Genomic DNA, 15,864 nt, shown 5'->3' with positions numbered 1-15,864 from the left:
CAAATTCAGACTCAAAAGTTGAGACGGCTTCAGCACAAGCACTTTCCGGAAGCATTTCGCCAAGATCGCTCCGCCTCTTCCGCCTGGTTGGTATATAGGATTGTTGCGTTACTTCCGCCCTCTTTTCCACAGGAGGCCTACACGCCGCCTGTGCTGCTGCCGCCATGGTGAGACTGGCATCCGTGCGGGGATCCGGAGACATCGCAACATGGGCGGGGAAGATCTGCTGTCAGGGGGCTGAAAACTCCCTGTTCTGGGGGCCTGCACATCTCTGTGGCGTCTTGGATCGCGCCCCTGGGAAGAAACTGCTAGAGACATCTAATTATTGGGCGTGGGCTAGAGGAAGAGTCACTACCCGGGCGCTCGAAAGTAGTAAAGGGCTTGGGTGTGTATGGGGACCTCCGGCCTCCGCCACTCATTGTGCTTTTGGGAACGGGCAGGATATTTGCCTACACCCTGAGGTTGCATTTTCCCGGGCCTGATCACTTCATGTTCCTGCTGTCGTCAGGACTGAGGAATTTGCTATGTTGTGAAAACCTGAAGGGGGTCGTTGCTCACTGTGTGACAAGTTTAACGTTTCTGTTTGAGATTGCGGTTTGATGGTTCACGATGTCTGATTTCTCCCCCAATATCTGTCAGTCTCTAGTGATCCCTGAGAAGTTTCAGCACATTTTGCGAGTACTCAACACCAATATTGACGGGCGGCGGAAAATAGCCTTTGCCATCACTGCCATTAAGGTAAAGTAGGGGAAGGAGTTTAGAACATAAATGAAACTTAGCTTGTTAAGAGTTAGGCTGTGAGGCAAGGTTGAGGAAACGTAAATCCCAACCAGAACACCTCAGCTGCTGGGTAAAAAAGAGTAGTTAAGGAGTGACTAATACCTTAACCCCTCACTACGTTTACCCCCAAAAGGAAAGTAGTGAAAACCAAAGAATTAGTCCGGTCAAGAAAAATATCTCACCTAGAGGGGTGAGGAGTGAGTGGGTTTGATTGTCTTCCTGAACTGGCTAAACATTTTCTGGGACCATCAGCCCTTCGTCATCTAGAGTTCCATTCTAGATTTGGTTTTTGCCCCCTTCCCTGTTAATTCATAACAAATGCTTCATATGAAACTTAGAAACCCTGGAAATACGATAAATTGTACATCATGAAGGATGGGTAGAGAAATGCCAACATGAAATGTCAAAAGACCTGGAGGTGGGAGGGGGTGTCTTTGTTGTGACCTGGACCTTTACTCAGATGCAGAGGTGAAGTTCACCCCTTTCCACTGGAAGTAGGACTGAGTACTCGACTTCGTAGTTATTAGTTAAGGAGAATGCAGACTTGGATATCTCTATTCACTGACCTAGTGAACTGGCCTTCCAGATGGGGATTTTTTTCTCTGCCTTATGTTTCTGTCTTGTCTTCTTTTGGTAAATACGTATAATTACTTGTGAAGATGGCTGAAAGTCTTTTGTAGGAGCAGGAATAATCTTGTCTTGCTCACAATTCCCATCTTCTGCTACATTATAGGTGCTCAAGCAGAGGTAGAGAATAGGTGTTACCAGGGATAGTATTGCCTGGTTTCAAAGCATTTAAATGGAACTACGATAAATATTTTATAGATCAGTTGTTAATTTAAAACTAAATCTGAGCTTTGATGTAAAAGATTCATCAAATTCCCTTAACTTTCAATTCTGCATTGCAGGAAGCACAGCTTTCATTTGTTCTTAAGCGGATTTAAAGAGAATGCTTTTTGTGTTCCACTGTGAAATTAGTAAGGCAGTGTAAAATACGGTACCTTTTTGAAGGATTGCTGTGAGGCTAAGTGAGATAGCAAGCACAGGCATAGCTCAGATATACTATGGGTTCTTAATAAAGTGAGTCAGGTGAATTTCTTGTTTTCCCAGTGCACATTAAAACTTATCTATGTTTGAACTGTACTGTATGTAGTCTTCTAAGTGTGCAGTAGCATTCTGTCTTTTAAAATGCATGCCTTAATTTAAAAATACTTAATGGCTAAAGAAAAGTCTGGCTGTCATCTGGGCTTCAGTTAGTTGTCACAGGTTACCATAATAAATGTAGTGATTAAAAAATTGGAAACATTTCAAGAATTAATGTGACAGACATGAAATAAAAGCTGTTGGAAAAATGGTGCTCATAGACTTGTTAGACACAGCTGTCAGCAAGCCTTCAGTTTGTGAAGCAGTATCTGCAAAGTGCTATAAAGCCAAAGTATGCTCATTTTATAAATGTTGATATAAAAGATCTTGGTTAATGTGCTGCTTCTGTTAAACTCTATGCCTTTTTGTCAGTAACTGGTTTTGTACTGAGTACTTAAGGAAGTATGTGTCATAACCTTTGTAGTCAACCTAAAGCAATTTAACCAAAGTCCATTGAGTACTTGGTGATAAGAAAGAACTCTAGGGATTCTGATGCCCTGCTTATCACTGGGAAAGGTTATTCTTGGAGATGGATGAGTACTGAAGGTTTTGCTAATAGTGTGGAGAGCCAACAAAGGCACCTAGCTCTTCCCTGGTGAGAGAACTCAAGTTTGTGATATTTTAATAAGGTTCCAGAACAGGGGTTAATACTTGGAAAATGGAATAGAGTTGGGGTTGGAAGAGGGAGGCTCTTGGATGGGGAAGAGTTCCTCAAAAGATGTGGCTAAAGTGGTTAGGGTTATTTGGCCAGGGAAGGGTACAGAATGAAAGTTGATAGAAGCAGAAAGGGGTATTTACTGAAAGGCCATACAGATTCTGCAAGGTTTTTCTGCACTGGGAACCCTTCCTAATTGTTCTGTAAACTTTTGCTATGGGTATTCTTTAAGGCTGGCTGGACTTCATGTGCTCTTGTGGATTGAGAAAATGGGTGGTTTGGGCAGAGAAAATGGGATATAGGCGGCAAGCCAGTATCTACAGTCAGATAACAGCTTTCAAAAATGTTAGCTGGAGAGCAAATTTTTAAAAACTTACTTATGGAATAAGTTTAAACATTCAGAAGTAGAGGTAAGAAAATTATTAACCCCTGTGGATGTATCATCTAGCTAAAAATGAGAAATCTTTTTGTCTGTAATCTTCCCTATCCACTCGTAGTTTAAAGTCAATCTCAGATATACAATTTCATCTGTAAATAGTTAAATTTGAGAGACTCTGACCCTAATGTCTTCTTCATCAACCCCCTGATAGTTTGATTTCCTGGGTCACTTTCTTACAGAGGAAGTACCATCTGTTTCCTGGGACTGTTGTAACAAATTACTGCAGACTTACTGGCCTAAAATAACAGAAACTTACTCCCCTAGTTCTGGAGGCCAAACGTCCAAAACCAAGGTGTCAGTAGGGCCATGCTCGCACCGAAGGCTCTGGGAATCATTAGCTCTTCCTGTGTTCTGGTGGTCGACAGCAGTCCTTGGTTTTCCTAATCTTGTAAGTGCATTGCTCCAGTCTCTGGCCTTTATTACCACATGACCTTCTTCCCTGTGTGTCTGTATGTTTTCTCCTTTTGTAAGGATACCAGTCATTGGATTGAAAGCCTGCCCTAGTCCGACATGACCTCATTTTAACTAATTAAATTTGCAGTGACCCTATTTCCAAATACAGTCATATTCTGAGATTCTGGATGGACATACACCGGGGAGGGGGGTGCTGCTATTCAGCACAGCACACAGTCCTTCACTATCCAGATGTGCTTGGTTTGTGAGTTCAGGTGGCAAGGAGTACCAGTGTTGGTGTTAAGCCACCAGTGTTAAGTATTACTTTGAGTTTGATTTGTGTAGTTGGCTCCCTAGGGCCTGGTCATCTCCAGGTCCTGACAAAATCAAATTTGTGATCTTGGAAAACTGATGGTGGGGGTGAGGTGTGCCCAAAGAATTACAGTTCTTAGAGACCCAGAGCAGGGTTGATTTATTGACAGTGCTACCCCTTGCTCAAACCCTGTTACCTCAAAAGACAAGTCTTGTTGCTTTGATGCTACACCACCATCTTTGAGAGCCAGCAGGTCAGTATGGACAGAGAGCAGAAGGTACTGCTGCTGCAGTGTCTGATGACCAGCATTTATTGGTAACTACATATTTTGGGCAAGAAAAAAGATGTGCTTTCAAGGGGTTATCTATCCTAAGCTCCCTGTTTGTGGTCCAGCCCTGCCTGTGAACAAAACTTTTTCTCTAATGGTTGGTTTTCTTTTCTGGCAAAGTGGGTGAGGCAAGGGTGATAGGGGAAAGTATACAGCACTAGGTGGTTACAGGCCTTAACTTTGTTGTGCTTTTTGAATAGTGGGGCTGTAAGAAACCAAAGAAATCAGACTTAACCCAGTTCTAAAATCTCTTCTCAGGGTGTGGGGCGACGATACGCTCATGTGGTGTTGAGGAAAGCAGACATTGACCTCACTAAGAGGGCAGGAGAGCTTACTGAAGATGAGGTAAGGATACAGATGAGGCCAGGGGGCAGTGCTGTGGAGGGGGCTATCTGGATCTGACCCTTGTCCTGTTTGGCAGGTGGAACGTGTGATCACCATTATGCAGAATCCACGCCAGTACAAAATCCCAGACTGGTTCTTGAACAGACAGAAGGATGTGAAGGATGGGAAATACAGCCAGGTGTGTATTGAGATGAAAAAGATGAGAAAAGAGGAGGATGTGGCATCCATTAGAATTGCCATAGGAAGTTAGGGGGTAAAATAAATGGCTCTCACCCTCTCTTCAAAATCCAGGTTCTGGCCAATGGTCTGGACAACAAACTCCGTGAAGATCTGGAGCGACTGAAGAAGATTCGGGCCCACAGAGGGCTGCGCCACTTCTGGGGGTGAGTGGGTGTGGGAGGTCTGTCTCCCTGCCTGCCCCTACACTCCCAGAGATGTCTTGGGTTCTGTCTTCTTTTCCCAAATGTTTGTATTGTATATGACCTGTGACCCTTCTCTTTTCTCACTGCAGACTTCGTGTCCGAGGCCAGCACACCAAGACCACAGGCCGCCGTGGGCGCACCGTGGGTGTGTCCAAAAAGAAATAAATTTGTAGGCCTTATCTGTTAATAAATACTTTATACACCTTTGGCTTCCTTCTTTGTGGTTCTCCCCCATTCTTCTGGGGACACTATTAGGGGGTGATTTTTCCCTTCTAGCTGATGTCCCCACCCAGTTGCTTAAAAAAAATGCCCGCTGGTCTTGGTTTAAACAATGATGCTGCCACTTCCCACCCTTCCTGAGGCAATCCTTTACCTCGTGGTGCCCAGCCCTCCAGTGTGCTGCGTAGCAGACAAAACCAACACATCCTGGCCTTTGGGGGGAGTCCAAGCCAGTTTGAACACCCTCAAGTCGCCTGTGTTTGGTGTGCGGAGTGGCGTGGCATGCTTAGGTAGCTGAGCCTAGCCAGTTGCTCAGGTAATTGGCCAGTCTTGCCCACCCTAGGTTCCTACAAGATGGGGGCCTGTGTCTGGTCCGAAGATGGTGGAGTTGTGGGGTGCTACTACAGATAAAATCCTGTAAGGGCCCCGGTTCCGCTGAGCCGCAAACGCTGGGCCCTGCGGCTGGGGGGTGAACCGCGTGTGTTAGGATGCCGCTGCCCTGCGTTGGCGCTCTACGGCCTAGTCCCGGCAAAGCGCCCACCACCCTCCTCCTGCCTGTCGTTCCGCCCACCCTGCCGCCGCCGTCGCTTCCGGCGACAAGCGGTGGACGCCCAGCGCGTCACCTCCCCGATAAGCGAGTGGGGCCCAGGCCGCCGGCAGAGGAGTAGCGGCCGATGCAGCAGCAATCCCCCAGCCATGGATCCGAGCCTTGCGGAGGCCGGGCCCGGAAGACAAGGTAACAGCTCCGCAGCTCCAGCCGCCGCCCCGCTCTCCGTCGCCGGTAGCAGCCCAGGCCACGGAGAGCCGGGCTCTCGGCTCTAACCGCTCTGCGCCTCTCCCTCTAGGCCCTCTCTACACCGCATCATGCACCTCAGCCTCTTCCGGCGCCTTCTCCTTGCCGCCTTGCTGCTGGTGATAGTGTGGACTCTCTTCGGGCCCTCGGGTATCGGGGAGGAGCTGCTGAGCCTATCGCTAGCCTCCCTGCTCCCAGCCCGGGCCTTGATGGGGCCGCCCCTGGCCCTGCCCCACCTCTTGATCCCCAACGAGGAGGCATGCGGTGGTCCTGGAGCCCCTCCGTTCCTGCTCATCCTGGTGTGCACGGCCCCGGACAACCTGATCCAAAGAAATGCCATTCGGGCCTCGTGGGGAGGGCTGCGCAAGGCCCGAGGGCTCAGGGTGCAGACTCTCTTTCTGCTGGGAGAGCCAAGCACGGTTCCCACCCAGGGTTCTCATGAGAAAGACCTAGCACAGGAGTCAGCGACCCAGGGGGACATCTTGCAGGCGGCCTTCCTGGACTCCTACCGCAACCTGACCCTCAAAACCCTCAGTGGGCTTAACTGGGTCGACAGACACTGCCCCATGGCCCGCTACATCCTCAAGACCGATGACGATGTGTTTGTCAACGTTCCTGAGCTGGTATCAGAGCTGGTCCGGCGAGGGGGTCGCTGGGAACAATGGGAGAGAGGGCTGCAGCCCCAGAGAGTGGCTGAGGTTAGGGATGAAGAGTGGGAAGGCGGCCCCACCTCAGGGAGCCAGCAAGTGCCTCTTTTGTACCTGGGCCGTGTGCACTGGCGGGTGCACCCCTCTCGAACGCCAGGGGGCAAGCACCAGGTATCAGAGGAGCAGTGGCCCCCCACTTGGGGCCCCTTCCCACCCTATGCCTCTGGCACAGGGTATGTGCTGTCAGCTTCTGCTGTGCAGCTCATTCTGAAAGTGGCTAGCCAGGCACCCCCACTGCCACTGGAGGATGTCTTTGTGGGAGTAAGTGCCCGACGAGGAGGCCTCACCCCAACCCACTGTGTCAAGCTGGCGGGTGCCACCCACTACCCCCTGGACCGGTGCTGCTATGGGAAATTCCTGCTGACATCCCACAGGTTGGACCCCTGGAAGATGCAGGAAGCCTGGAAGCTGGTGGGTGGCTCTGATGGGGAAATGACTGCACCCTTCTGCTCCTGGCTCCAAGGAGTCCTGGGCATCCTGCGGTGTCGGATAATAGCTTGGCTTCACAGCTGAGAAAACCTAGGGTCCCAGGAGAGGAGTGAGGTGCTAAGAGCCCAGCCAGTACCAACAATCTTTTCCCAGGCCCAAAGCAGGAGTCCTAGCTGGCTGCAGCTGATCAGTTTCCCCATACCAGATGCTCAGTCTGTCACTGAAGACTGAGGATATAGAAGAAACCTAAAAGCCTGGCCTGCAAGCCCCTAAGATGGTTTTCAGGAAGAACAAAACAATGCTGGGGTTGTTCTCCAGCCATGACAGAAAGGAGGCTTAAGCCTCTCAATAAACTTGTCTCTCTACCTCTTTGACTGCAGTGCGGTCCTCACCGGGGGTCCCAGACACAAACCTAGGGAGCCTGCAGGCTGCCAGACCCCGCTGGATAGGAAGGACATCTCCAGGGACATGGGAGAGAGGACAGCCTCTGCGAGGAAAGTCCCCAAACAGCAAGGCTAAGGTCACTGTGATTAGATTTGGGGCTGGGGTAAAAGCAGGACACCATGACCCCTCAGATCCTAGAGTAGACCCATGCTGGGCAAGGGGAGGAGAACACATCCCAAGGAAGACCCAGACAACACATCCCCCCAAAACACCTTGCTCTTTAATACCAACCCACCCCCAGCTGGGGAAGGGGCACAGTGCCCCTCATTCCAGGGAACAGGGTTATTTCCCCACAGGCAATCTTGGGGAGAGATTGTTGTCCACAGGCCACCCTGGAGCCTGGCTCAGTGCACAAATCTGTCCAGGGCAGATGGCCAGACCCCCACGGGCTTGGCCTTTTGCTTCTGTGGCTGCTGCTCCAGACTCTGCCGGACTTTGTTCTAGGTGGGGAGATGGGGAAGTGAGAAGCAGGCTGGCAAGGCCAAAGGCACAAGCAGGAGAAAGCAGCCTGTGGGAGGCCCAGCCCACCCCCAGTGCTCATTACCCGGTGTTCCTCATCCATGACCTTCCTCTTCCTCTTCACTAGGCTTGCTGTTGAGCTGCGGCCCTTCTGCTTTGGCTTTGGTTGGAAGGGAGACTTGGCCTCGGGGTCATAGCCCTGAGGGAGGGGGGCAGGAGCGAAATCTTAAACAGTCTCAGAGGCAGGGAACTGGCAGCAGCATCCATCTGCTGGGCCACACTTTTGGAGACTTGGGTGGAAAGGATGAGGGGATGGGGAGAGCCTGGGCACTCAGGGGCCTGCTTCATACCAGCCTCTCTATCTGCTCCTTCTTTTTCTGCTCCAAAGAGATGACATCAACCTCTGCCAGGGCTCGGGGATCCAGACAAATGAGCTCTGCAGGCACCTGGAGGTGTCACATTACAGGAATGGGTAAGGACTCACAGGAGGTAATCCAAAGAGGGACAGAAGCCAAAGAGGGTGTTGAATTACACTCTTCCCAAGACCCCCCAGCACGGGGAGCTTTCCCCACTCCTAGGCACAAACTGTATGCAGACCAAACCTCACCTTCTCCAGCAGGGCCTTCACCTCCCACTCCTGACGCTGCTTCCGGCTCCTATATGGGTTGCTCTCCAGGCCATCAAAGTTGGGCTCAGCAGCCCCTGGAAGGAGCATGAACCCACAAATAAGAACCCAGTCTAGCAGCTCCAGCCCAAGCAAGCCCCTCTGTTCCTGGCTGTCTCAGGCCCACTCAATTTCCATCCAGAGCTCATTCACTTTGAGCCTAATCCCCTGGCCCACTCACCAGGGACCAGCATGCTGGTGATGCCCCCATTGTGTCCTATCCCCAACACATCTTCAAAAGGGCAGAACTGAAGGCCATGCACATGGCCTGAGAGTCGGTGCGTGAGGTATGGTTGCTCCAGGGAGGGTGGGCTGGCCTTGCCCTGCCCTCTCCATATGTTGACCACGTCACCCACTCCCGCAGCCAGCAGTCCCCTCTGGGAGAAGGCCAGGTGCCCTGCTCCCTGGGGCAAGGTCCGAGCACTCAGAGGCTGGAACGTCCCTCGCAAGTCAAAAACCTTCAGCTGGTGATCCAGGCCAGAGGTGGCCATGTGCCTGGGGAAGAAGGGGGATCGATCAGTCTGTAGTGTGGGCTTACTGAGCAGGCCTATGGCCAAGTTCAGGCATCAAGTTGCGGAAAAAGAAACTAATAATGACACTAACCACTACCATCACACCAAACCCTCTACAGGCAGCCTCTTGGGTAAGCACTACATGACTACAATTTCTATTTCCCTTTCACAGATGAGGATATGAAGATCAGAGAATGGAAATCAGGATGAGTGGTAGAGCTAGAACTCAAGTCAGGCCTGTTTCTCTAGTGTTTGTCCTCTTAGCTAGTCAAGACGCACATCAAAGGGGGAGTGCACACAACCTGAAGCTAAATGTGACATTCAACTGCACAGACAGCACAGTGGCTCAGCAAAGAGGATCAATGGCAGTGGTCAGGGAGAATTTCATGGGAAAAGTGGGATTTGAGCCATTCTAGGTAATTCCCAGGAAAGCACAACAGAGATACAACAGGTACAAATGAAGTAACATCACAGTGCAAAGACAGTGAGTCAAAGGCAGAGGTTTGCTTTCAGGATTGGTAGGAAATACAGTCTGGAGGACCAGGAGAGGACAAATCACAGGGGCTCTTTAAGGTCAGACTGAGGACGCACAGTCCCCAACACTGCTCCCCAACAATGACAAACCACAGCTGAAGACTGTGTGGACCTGAGACCTTAGGAAGTAACAAAGTAATGCACTGGAGGGCCCTGCCCTTCCTCCTTTCCCTTGAAGAAGGGAGGGCAAGGTTAGTGACCAAATCCTCTCAAGGAATCATACATTGTAGATGTTGTTTATTTTCAGACATTGAGGTTTCTATATTCAGGCTGTTCCTCAGAGAGGGGGCTGAAGGGGGACCAGCCAGGCCAGGGGTGTATGTTTGCCAAGGGCGCAAGGACTCACTTTTTAGCCTTGGCTGTAAACCCAGGAAAAGGAGAACTGAAGAGTTCCTATGAGCAGAGAACTGCTCTGTTATGGGACCAAATAGATGCCCAGCTGGATCCTTCTCCTGACAAGACATCAGGGCCCCACCTCCACCAGGAGGAAAGGTGATGAGGGAAAACCAGGAATTACTGGGGGCTCCTTGGACACAGGGTCACCCCCTTCAGTGAACCAACAACTCAGGGGCACATGCTGGCTCCTCTCCCCACACCATCTGCCTTTGGGATCACCTGTACAAACACCAGCCCCTGGCCAGATGGGCATCCAGGCCACACTACCATGCTACTAAACTTGCAAGAACAGTTCAGCTTTGAGAATCCAATCCAATCCTAACGCAAGCTTCCAGAAAACTTCCTGAGGAAGACAGCAACCCTCATCTCTGGAGCCCCTGTGGCTTGTCTGAGGCATTCCTGAGGAGAACCAGATATAAGGCAAGGGTGGGCCTAAGGACCACAGCCATTCGGCACCAAGATGTGGACCTCAGGGAACTGCCTGACTTGAGTCCTGGGCACAGGAGCAGCTGGCCCAGGCAGCCTGGGGAAGGCAGAAATCCCTGGGTGACAGGCTTCCATGCTCTCCTAGAGCCAGGCTGGCTCAGGTATGGAGTAAAGAGGGGAGGACCAAACCACTTGTCCACAGAGATACGACTATGGGGGCCAATGAGGCCTGAGCATCAGGAAGCATTTCGTAAGTTGTGGCTACTTTTCCTTTTCCTGATTTTCTTTAAAATGATTTAAAAATAAAAGTTTGACCTAAATGTCCATCAGTAGATGAATGGATAAAGAAGTTGTGGTACATATACACAATGGAATATTACTCAGCCGTAAGAAAAAAACAGATCCTACCATTCCTAACAACATGGATGGAGCTAGAGGGTATTATGCTCAGTGAAATAAGCCAAGTGGAGAAAGACAAGTACCAAATGATTTCACTCATATGTGGAGTATAAGAACAAAGGAAAACTGAAGGAACAAAACAGCAGCAGAATCACAGAACCCAAGAATGGACTAACAGTTACCAAAGGGAAAGGGACTGGGGAGGATGGGTGGGAAGGGAGGGATAAAGGTGGGGAAAAGAAAGAGGGCATTATGATTAGCATGTATAGTGCATGGGGGGCACGGGGAGGGCTGTGCAACACAGAGAAGACAAGTAATGATTTTACAGCATCTTACTACGCAGATGGACAGTGACTGTGAAGGGGTATGTGGGGGGGACTTGGTGAAGGGGGGAGCCTAGTAAACATAATGTGCTTCATGTAATTGTAGATTAATGATACCAAAATTTTTAAAATAAATAAATAAATACTAAATAAATAAATAAAAGTTTGTAGTTAATACTTAATGTCGAAGATTCCTGAGCAGCAGTGTAAATGGAAGAACACAGCTTGTGGGAAAGACTATTCTGACAACAGCACCCAGGACATGCCAGGAGGAAGAACTGGAAGCTGGAAAGTGACTGCAAGCACATGTGCCCACAGGAGACAGCAAGGATGGAGACAGACCTGGGAGGGGAGAAGCAGTCGGCACTTCACAGGGCCTCACTGACGCTAATGATATGATCCACCAAACCAGCAGCAGAGGCTGGGCGCTCAGAAAGCACTCAACAAACAGTCTTTGGGTTCCTGCTCCTCCTAAGGGCTGAAGAACATGGGGCTGCGTGGCAGCTAGAGGTGTCAAATTCTGGATGACAGGAAAATGGGGCAGAAAGGGAGCAGGCAAGGAGGAACTTCGAGAGTGGGGTGACCTATGAGTTAGACACACATTGAGTCTACGGTGACAGAAGACAACAGAGCAGAAACGAAATGCTGGACACATTTCCCATATGTGTTTATGGGAATGACCTGATCAGTCATTCCCATAAACCATGGCCACCTGCTCTATAATCAAAGTGTGGAATGGCTGCCAGGGCAGGCTCAGCAGCTGGTTTATCCTTCTACCCCCAGAACCTCAGTGCATGGCCCAACCCACAGCAGGAGCCCAGTGACAGCTTGACAGATTAAAGGAATTAGAGGAAATGTGTGGGTCCAAACATACATACACATCAGACAACACAGCTGTGGAAACACAAACACTTTCCCAGGAAAAGCAGAAACTCAAAGAGACCCACCACCACCCCTACCTGTCACATCACCAGCCAGACCCGAGAAGAACCATTATCCTTCTGTAATGAAGCCAATGGTGAAACTGTGTTCTCTATTCACCAGGCACCCTGCAGAACTCCATACGCCTTAGCTTGCTTTGACATCTACAACAGATTCGTGAGCTGAGCCCAGGGCTTGGCAAACTACAGCCCATGAGCCAAACAAATCCAGCTCACCACCTGTACAGCTCACAAGCCAAAGATAGTTTTTAAAGTTTTAAGTGATTGGAAAAAAGTCAAAAGAGTATTTTGAGAAAATATGTGAAAACTGTATGAAATTCAAATTTCAGTGTCCACAAATAAAGTTTAATTGGAATGCCACACTTGTTCACGTACTTATTTTATGGCTGTTTCTGTGCTACATTAGCACAGTAAAGTGATCAAGACAGACACCACAGAGGGCATCTTGTCTGTGCATTGCTGCCTGGCCCTGCTACAGATCGCAGTGACATAGTTATAACTTGATAGCTTTTCAAGCACCACCGATCTCATCATCTATCCCTGTGAAAAGATGTTTTCAAAGATAAAATGCAAGAAATCTCTCTACAGATCAGCATTAACAGATAAACACTTGCAATTGAGTTTGGTGATTTAGAATACTGCCTTTGAACCTCAATTAAGCAAAATGTTATCCTCAAAAAGAATCCAATTCTTCCCATTAGACCTGTATTATAAAAATATTAACACTCAACTGTATTTTGTATTTCACTGCTTAAAATTTCATGATACTTTGTTTTCTCTCTTGTTATTTAAGTATCTACATAATACACTCAATTTTGCCTCTTGGCTGGCAACATCTAAAATATTTACTACCCAACTCGTTACCGAAAAAGTTTTCTGACCCTTGAGCTACACACTCATATCTGCACTCTCAGGGTGAAGAAAGTGTGTGGCACACAGAGGTTATGCAATGTCCCCACTCTTACATAGCTGGTCAGTGGTAACACCAGGATTTAAACCCAGGCAGCCTGGTGCACAGTCTGTGCTTCTAAAGGCACACTGCCTTCTATACTGTTCTACCCAGCTGCGACCTCCCAGAACCTCATACCCAAATGAGTGACTTACATGCCTGTAGAATCCACTGCCACAGCCCGGACACCACCACGATGACAGAGAATCTTTGCCAGTGGCTCCTTCATGGCTGGACTCCATAAGGACACAGTACCTGGACGTAAGAGAAGAGGTGAAATTACTAAAAGGGCACTGAGGTGATTAAAACTGGGAGAACAGGACTCTAGGCCAAGAGGTAACAAGAGGGAGGTAAAAGGGGTAACTTTAAGGGACTCATGAAGTACAAATATAGAAGAAAAGCAGGTCAGGATGGTCAGAGTCAAAGCTCAGCCAGACTGACCATTGCTGTGTCCAAGATGGATGACAGCATTGTAAGGGTTCTGAGTCATGACATCCAGCCGTCCAGCCCGAGCATTCAGAGCTGCCACAATCTTTCCCACTGACACGTCCAGGTAGGTCAGGAACCCTGTCTCTGACTATGAGATAAAGAGATGAGCTCTGATTACCCCCGTCCTCCCTCTACTGGGGTCCCAAGGGAGGGGAGGTCTTCTCAAAGGCTGCTGTCTGGTCCCTGTGTTCCACACCCACTCACAGCTGTGGCCAGGAGGAAGTGGAAAGGTAGGAACTCAAGTCGCGTGATGCGATCACAGCGGCGAATGCAGTGGAGCTCAATGCCCTGGTTATCGTAGATGTGAAGCCAGCGGTTCTGAGCAACAGCAAGCAGTGCCTCCGAGTGCAGAAACCTGGGAGGAAAGAAGTGGTTCAATGGGAAAGGAGGTCACGGGCTGTCATTCGATCAGGGATGGGCTGTCTTACCCCCACTAACCGGATGTCCCGCACTGCCTCCATGACGTTGATCTCACACATGAGCTTCTTTGTCACCCAGTCAAGGGCAGCCACATGACCCCGGCGCCCTCCAAAAGCCAGGTGTCTGTTGAAAGTGTGGGAAGACAAGGTGTCAATCTAAGGTCTAAGACCATTTGAGGTCTGCCCCACACCAACCCCTCCTCTCCAGGTGGGAGGAGAGCTGTTGCTATACGTGCTCAACCTCATATGCAAGCAGATCACAGGACCCTCTCCACATCAACAACCAAACACACACTGGCAGGGCTGAGATAGGCATAGCTGGAGTGGTTAAGGAGACCAACTACATCCTAGTTCAAGAGTCACTGGAATTCAACCTCACCTCCCAGTGCGAGAGTAATTCAGTCTGTAGGGTCCAAACTGCCTCAAGTTCAAGTTAAAGTGCTGGGAAAGGGAAGAGTTTAAAAAAGAAAGAAATAAAGAAAGCATTGGCTCCCTTCAGCAACTGCTTCTTCTAGTCCTCATTTCCATCTTGTGCTGCACCACTAATCCACCACTGGCCCCTTTGCCAACCTCAGGCTCACCTTGGCTGCGCTTGCAATGTCCACAGCCTCCACGATGTCAGCCTGGAGTATCTTTGCCGTGTTTTCCCCATCCTCCCCTTCCAGAAACCTGCAAGTTTTGGTGTTGCAGTAAGGCTTCCTAATATTAAGTGGGTGTACTAGCATAAAAATGAAAGAGTCCCAAAAAACAGGGACTACGGAGGCCCACATTACAGCCCACTCACCCAGGTTCTTCAGCAAGCAGTAGCTCAGAACCAGCAGCTTTGACACTTACTACTTCTTCCTCAGCTTCAGCCACCTCAAGTCGTTTTTGGGTTTTGGACTTGGAATGCGGCAGCTGTAACGTGGTTGGTGAAGGAGCAGTGGGAGAAGAACCAGAGAATATATGGGATCACAGGAGAGCCACCTGACCTCACCTCCAACCAACCCACCCAGACACCCCCTCCCAACCTACCCTGCGGCTGGTCCTCACCTTTTTGGATCTGTCAATGCGACAAAACTTGTGAGCCACCTCCACACGGGTGGGGGCGGGGCCTGGAAATGGGTCTTGGGGCTGGGGGAAAGGACGAAGCAATTAGCATCCTCAAAGCACAAGGCGACCTGCCCGCCACCCTATCAGGTTCCAGGCTTACCCCAGACAAGTTCCGCTGAGGCTCTGGATTTCTCCGTTCTCGGGATTTATTCAGGGCCTGGGGCTTCTTAGAGAGCCGAGACTTCTTTGGGTTGTGAGTGTTCTTTGTCCTCTGGGGGCGGAGCTTGCTATTCCTCTTCTCGTTACGAGGGGGCCCAGGAGAGGCTCCGGCGGCGGTCGGAGTGGTCTCTTGCTCCCAGTATCGCCGTGGTTTCTACCGGCAAGAACCTTGATACTCCGATCAAGAACCCTGAAACCGCGCTGCCCGCGCCCCGCCCACCCGACCACGCAGCTAAAAATGTCCCTTCCATCCCGGGGAGGTCTCTACCTTCCTCTTAACCTGAAGTTTGTTCTTCTCGGGTGGGAGGTCCCTGCCCAGCTTGGGGGCTGTCTCCATCTCGCAGACGCGAGCGACCATCCACGTGCAGACTCTCCTTAGCAGTCCCAAGTCAGACGACAAGCTACCGGAAGTCCTTCGGCCCTCACCCAATCAGCGCCATACCAGGTCTGAAGCCCTCTGCGCGCCATCTTGAATGAGGGCGCGCTCTCCAGTGAGAGGCGGGGCAGGCCTTAGCCTCGCCCTCCCGAAGGGCAGCTTTCGCCCCTGTAATTAAAGAAAGGCAGTCTGGGACCGGAACCCAAGTAACGGTGAAGGTTTTTTTTCCAGTTTCGTTTCTCTATCTTGCCAAAATCTTCCGAGTCCGGTCTTTTTAGCAAAACACCTTTCATTAAGCATGTCAGAATTACAGTTC

General features: G+C 49.9%; 3 protein-coding genes across 3 annotated transcripts; 2 read left to right on the top strand and 1 right to left on the bottom strand.

Annotated features, from left to right (window-relative positions):
* Positions 1–65: 65 nt before the first annotated feature.
* Positions 66–5,022, top strand: RPS18 (ribosomal protein S18). Its single transcript, XM_036927690.2, has 6 exons — positions 66–167; positions 640–738; positions 4,310–4,396; positions 4,473–4,574; positions 4,688–4,779; positions 4,908–5,022. Exons 1-6 carry the CDS (start codon positions 165–167, stop codon positions 4,981–4,983), a joined length of 459 nt encoding a protein of 152 aa, XP_036783585.1. The 5' UTR covers positions 66–164; the 3' UTR covers positions 4,984–5,022.
* Positions 5,023–5,162: 140 nt separating this feature from the next.
* Positions 5,163–7,333, top strand: B3GALT4 (beta-1,3-galactosyltransferase 4). The gene is made up of 2 exons (XM_057494213.1): positions 5,163–5,773; positions 5,883–7,333. Exons 1-2 carry the CDS (start codon positions 5,712–5,714, stop codon positions 7,048–7,050), a joined length of 1,230 nt encoding a protein of 409 aa, XP_057350196.1. The 5' UTR covers positions 5,163–5,711; the 3' UTR covers positions 7,051–7,333.
* Positions 7,334–7,610: 277 nt separating this feature from the next.
* Positions 7,611–15,599, bottom strand: WDR46 (WD repeat domain 46). Its single transcript, XM_036927687.2, has 15 exons — positions 15,441–15,599; positions 15,114–15,326; positions 14,954–15,034; positions 14,706–14,818; positions 14,503–14,590; positions 14,301–14,362; positions 13,941–14,045; positions 13,707–13,857; positions 13,455–13,590; positions 13,169–13,268; positions 8,715–9,028; positions 8,477–8,571; positions 8,220–8,315; positions 7,955–8,068; positions 7,611–7,850 (listed from the first exon to the last, which is right to left on the bottom strand). Exons 1-15 carry the CDS (start codon positions 15,528–15,530, stop codon positions 7,755–7,757), a joined length of 1,854 nt encoding a protein of 617 aa, XP_036783582.2. The 5' UTR covers positions 15,531–15,599; the 3' UTR covers positions 7,611–7,754.
* Positions 15,600–15,864: the final 265 nt, after the last annotated feature.

The sequence above is a fragment of the Manis pentadactyla genome, chromosome 16, assembly GCF_030020395.1.
Source record: "Manis pentadactyla isolate mManPen7 chromosome 16, mManPen7.hap1, whole genome shotgun sequence".
Lineage (NCBI taxonomy): Eukaryota > Metazoa > Chordata > Mammalia > Pholidota > Manidae > Manis > Manis pentadactyla.
Note: the sequence above shows the minus strand (reverse complement) of the source record. Positions and strands in the feature narration are given on the sequence as shown.

Bases quoted from the DNA above. Each gene is read 5' to 3' on its own strand.
- RPS18 (XM_036927690.2), top strand. The intron at 739-4,309 runs GTAAAGTAGGGG...ATCTCTTCTCAG, and splicing joins TTGCCATCACTGCCATTAAG to GGTGTGGGGCGACGATACGC. The intron at 4,575-4,687 runs GTGTGTATTGAG...TTCAAAATCCAG, and splicing joins AGGATGGGAAATACAGCCAG to GTTCTGGCCAATGGTCTGGA.
- B3GALT4 (XM_057494213.1), top strand. From the start codon at position 5,712: ATGCAGCAGCAATCCCCCAGCCATGGATCCGAGCCTTGCGGAGGCCGG. The intron at 5,774-5,882 runs GTAACAGCTCCG...CTCTCCCTCTAG, and splicing joins GGCCGGGCCCGGAAGACAAG to GCCCTCTCTACACCGCATCA.
- WDR46 (XM_036927687.2), bottom strand. From the start codon at position 15,530: ATGGTCGCTCGCGTCTGCGAGATGGAGACAGCCCCCAAGCTGGGCAGG. The intron at 14,819-14,953 runs GTGAGGACCAGC...ACCACGTTACAG, and splicing joins GCATTGACAGATCCAAAAAG to CTGCCGCATTCCAAGTCCAA. The intron at 13,269-13,454 runs GTCAGTCTGGCT...TCTTACGTCCAG, and splicing joins CCATCTTGGACACAGCAATG to GTACTGTGTCCTTATGGAGT.